General features: G+C 57.2%; 1 protein-coding gene; it reads right to left on the bottom strand.

The window, feature by feature from the left end:
* Nucleotides 1-1248: 1248 nt before the first annotated feature.
* On the bottom strand, nt 1249-3417 carry CHC_T00002620001 (hypothetical protein). XM_005713709.1 is given in 2 exon segments: nt 1249-1380; nt 1381-3417. The coding sequence occupies 1 exon segment, from the start codon at nt 3415-3417 to the stop codon at nt 1381-1383; it is 2037 nt and encodes a 678-aa protein (XP_005713766.1). The 3' UTR covers nt 1249-1380.
* Between the last annotated feature and the right edge of the window lie 1474 nt (nt 3418-4891).

Raw genomic sequence — 4891 nt, 5'->3', positions numbered from 1 at the left:
TGCGCCCGTTCTTCCCCGTCATCGTCGGCACCTTCATCGTGGGCTACGTCGCCAACTCGGTCGTCGGATGGGTCGCCGCCAAGTCGGCCGGCGCCGTCCCGCGCCGCGCCGCCGTCGGTGTGTTCTATACCTTCATCGTCACCGCTATCAGCGGCTTCTCGCTCATGACTATCCCCACCGTCGTCAGGGAGAGCCAGTACTTCATCTCCACGCTGCAGTCGGAGAACCCGTACGTCTATGTGGCAAACTCGCTCCGCAAGTCCCTCGGCGATGACCTTACTACCAAAGTAGAGGCCTACGTTACCTACTCCATCGAAATGCCGGAGGCCGCCGCAAAGGGCGTCCTCCCCTCCACCCTAGACGCCAATACCCCCATCCCCGTCGCCGAATCTCCCGACGAGGAATGGACAGAGGGGCGCTCGCGGAGGCTCGGCATGCTGCTGCAGAAGAGCATCCGTAGCTACATCGCGGGCACCATTTCCCTCATCACCAAGCTCCTGGGCGCGAGTACAAAGGTCATTTTCAAGGCCTTGCTGAGCCTGCTTTTCAGCTTCATGATCATGTGGGATCTACCTGTCATCGCCGCCGGTGTGCGCCGCCTGCGCACCAGTCGCCTTTCGTTTGTGTACGAGGAGCTCGCCCCGGCTGTCACAAAGTTTGGCAGCGTGCTGGGGAAGAGCTTTGAGGCCCAGGGCCTCATCGCCCTGGTCAACACCTCCTTGACCACCGCGGGATTGCTTGTTATGTCCATTCCAGGCGTGGGCTTTCTTTCCGTAGTCACGCTCTTGTGCTCCTTCATCCCGGTTGCGGGCGTCTTTATTTCCACACTGCCCATGATTATCATCGCGCTCAGCGAGTACGGCGTGGCCAAGGCGCTCGTTGTCATCGTTATGGTTATCCTCGTGCATTTGGTCGAGGCTTACGTGCTCAACCCGCAGATCTATTCGGCTCACTTGCATTTGCACCCTTTCATGGTCCTCGTCGTCCTTTATATTGCAGAGCACTCGTATGGAATTCCGGGTCTGCTCATGGCCGTACCTGTGGCGGTATATCTCTTGCGAACAGTCATGATTGAAGACCCGCAGAATAGACAAGTGATAGCTTCGTCATCAAAATCGGTTTCAAAGCCGGCTTTGTCGGAGCCGCCATCGGACTAGCATAGACTTTCATTCGCAGACAATGTATAGAACTATTGTAAATGGGTTCCCGCTCGGTCAGGTATGTACATACGTTCCCCTTGGCACCTGGTTTCCCATGTCACAGATTAGACGAGTTTTTAGTAACACTCTCCACAGGAAGTCTATAAACTACGCCTACGACTACTTGAAACAAGTACTGTACTAGCTAGGTAAAGAGTAGCAGCACACCACATACATTAACCTATCGAACAAACGCGCCGCTAGTCTCAAAGTGCACATGCTGATCATGATAAATCCGAAGAAACTCTACCGCCATCCCGCTCATACCGGGATTCACTTTGCACTCGCAGTCGATCCCTCCGTTTTCACCCCATGAACGAAACATGACACGGTTCTGATCATCGAGCTGCAACTCGAAGCCTATCTGGTCGCCGCGATGTCCTTTTAAGAGGTTGTCCATGACTTCGTCACGGTCGCGATAAAAGTTGGGCTCGTAGCCGGCTAGAGTTTGGCACGCGTGAGTAATTGCTGGCATCGCACGGAAAATCTTTGCAGTCATGGATGTGTGTGTCGACTTTTCGGAAGCCACGAAGACACGCCCACTGTCGTGGCGTTCCAATATGGTTTCAATGTTTGAAGATGAGACCAAGTCGCTAGCATGGGAGTTCACAATGAAACCGAGATATCGGGCTTTGGGAGATCGGAACGGACTTGCGGCTTTGTAGACGACCAGCCCATCTTCGTCAACCTCCCACTCGACGTTGATGACAATAAAATCCCATTCCGTACCTTCCTGATCGAGCCTGTACATGACGCCAGGGATTTCCTTGACGAGAGATGTGTGCACTCCAAATTCAGGACTTGTGATAACAATTGCTCGCTTGCCTGATTCCCGGAGCGTAGGTATCATCTGCTTCTCTTCCGGGATTCGGAAAATCGGGACTTGGCAGTCGTAGGCCCACAACAAAGCACTATTTGCTGTTGACATGGGGCCGAAGTCGGATTCGGGGGAAGGAGTGTAATACATCTCGCTGGCGCCAAGAAATCTTGACGTGCCCTTGAAGGACGCAAATGAGGCGACTTCATCGCCATAGCGCATATCAGATACCAGATGTGCAGGGGCGTCACGATGGGAATCAGAGGTGACGTATCCGTTCTGGTATGATTCCTTGATCTTCCCTGCCGCAGAGTTGGTTGCGCATCCAACGATAGACCCTAATCCAAATGTTGCAGAGTCTTGCTGCTCAAAGATGAGGTTGGCAGCTTCCGGATCCGTGGCTTCACCAGTGAAAAGTGTAGTGAGTGGGACGTAGTACCCACCGCGGCGATGCAAGACTTCGAGAGCAAGCATGTTGACTGAAAAAGCATCCATGTGGTCTTTCGCGTAGAGGTTTGCGCAATAAAACTGGCCAATCTCTTCCTTGAGCTTGTCCCAAGTCCAGAGCTCATACTGAAATCCGTTAGCCGGGCAAAAGTTGTCGCTCCAAGTGCTAGTCCACCTTTCAGGTAGCTTGTCAGGCCCTTGGAAGCTGAACTGGTGAATGACTTTTGGAATTTCGGAGGCAGTAGCACGGGGCGGGACGTGGGCAGGAAACTGCTTGAGCTTGCCGAGCGGGTAGTCGATATTGGCGTGGTGGTTGCAGTCGTGTGCTTTCTTGCACTTATTGTTTCTCGCAACCCACTCCGACAGGCCGGAACAAGTGTATCCAAACTGGAAGCAATAGCTATCAAACGAGGTGAGGTCTATGGCCGAAGGGTTTGGGACGTAGTGGAAAGCCGGGTAGAAATCCTTGCTGGGCGGAACAGTGACCGGCATATCGGGGTTGATGAGGACTTTTGTGTAGGTGAGCGGGCCGGTGACCCATTCGACGCCATAGTGGTTGCGCTTGTGTGGGTAGACCTGCTTGATGTAGGACATGAGCATGAGAATGAGCGGGTGTCTCGGTGTGCAGGCGATAAGGCTATTGCCCAGGATGGAGTAGGGCTTATCCTTAGTATCCGGTTCGTAGGTGATCATGAAGCCGGTGTCCCTGGCGGCTTCTAGGGCTGGGCGGAGGTCGCGCTGCGTGGAGACGATATCGGCGTCGACGTAGACGCCGCCGTGCTCGTACAGGACCTCGAGGCGGAGGATATCGGCCTGGCACTGCGGGGCGGACTCGGCGTCGAAGAGGGCGCGGTTGAGCATGTCGAGGCCCTTGACGGCGTCGTTATCCCAGAGCTTGTACTGCCAGTCCTTCTCTGCTGGGGCGGCGGGGGAGGCCTTTGCAAAGCGCGACATAAAGTCGACGCGCCAGGTGTCCAGCCAAACGCACGGGGGCTGGCGCGTGCCGATCCATATCTGGTGCAGGAGGTGCGGGATGCCGCGCTGGAAGTGCGGGGTCTGGCGGTGCGCCGCGCAGGCAGACTTCCACACGTCGGCGTTGCCGACGGCACACTCGCGACGGTCCCAGATGTCGAAGCGGTTCACGTCGGTTATGTAGAGGCTGTCGACCGAGAGCGGGGGGGCCTGGTCGGATGGCATTGTGTTTCGGGGGGGTAAGGGGTGGGTGGGGGGATGAGTTGGAGATGGGGCTCTGGTGGGGATGGAGAGGGTAGTGGAGTGGGCTAGTGGGTTGGATATGTAGCGGTGGGGTATGTTTGTATATATACGCGCCGAGCAGGACGAGAGTGGGTTGGCAAGACAGGGGGTGAGGCGGCCAGAGCGCGTTGGCGAAATGGCTGCGTACAAGTTGTAGGTCTACAGACTAGAATGGCATCTGTCGGGACGTGATCTGTGTACGGGGTCGAAAAAGCAATAAAATGAAGGGCCTAAAATGAATGGAAAGCGAAGAGAGCGAAGCGGTGGGAGAGCTCGAAAAGCAATAAAATGAATGGAAAACAAAGAGAGCGAAGCGGTGGGACAGGGAAGACAGGCTTTCGGTTGGCTGCAATGCAGCAAGCTGGGGATTCTGAAAAATGGGAGGCTGCGCAGTGGCACCAGCCAGGCAGCCTGGCGATCTTTTTTTCATCGCCTCCCGCGCCGGATGCCCAAACGGGCGCGGGAGGCCTCCCGTTGCGAACCGCCACTGTCATCACCTTTGTCATTGGCCACTCTTGCGAACCGGCGCTCGCAAATTGAGTTGATTCGTGGGAGAGCCACCTCTTCACATGACCAATAATATGACGCCAGTTGGCCCCAGTCCTGTCTGCAGCCATAATCCTGACACCCCGACACCCTGTACAACAATGCCACGTCGCCAAGCCCAACTTGGTCAATCCCTCCCCGTCCCGCAGCCCCTTCTCTCCTGCATCCCCCCCCCCCCCCCCCCCCCCCCAACGCCCCGCCCGCGTCCCGCCCGTGTTGCCATCGCCGTCTCGCTGCTCGCGCGCGACGAGCGGCCCCGATCCCGCTGCCGCCATGTCGGCCTCGCGCTCCATCGCCTGGGACCTGGGCAACGCCCCGAAGCAGAGCATCACGGAAGTACTGCAGAACCCGCGCGGCAACGCCCTCCAGCTCCCGGACTTCGATCTCTCCGCCGCCACGGCCCTCGCCCTCTCCTCCCCGACCCCGCCCACCCGAGTCCCGGACCCGCTCAACATCAACCACTTCGAGGACTACCTCCGCCGCTACGCCCCTCTCCACGCCGAGTTCGAGCAAGAGCGCCACCGCATCCACCAATCTTCCCCCGCCCCCGACCACCCCGCCGACCCCCACCAGCATGTCCTGGACAAAATTGGGGCGCGATGTTTGTCTCGCACATCCCGAGAGAGCT

The sequence above is a fragment of the Chondrus crispus genome, genomic scaffold, assembly GCF_000350225.1.
Source record: "Chondrus crispus Stackhouse genomic scaffold, scaffold_146, whole genome shotgun sequence".
Taxonomy (NCBI): Eukaryota; Rhodophyta; class Florideophyceae; order Gigartinales; family Gigartinaceae; genus Chondrus; species Chondrus crispus.
Note: the sequence above shows the minus strand (reverse complement) of the source record. Positions and strands in the feature narration are given on the sequence as shown.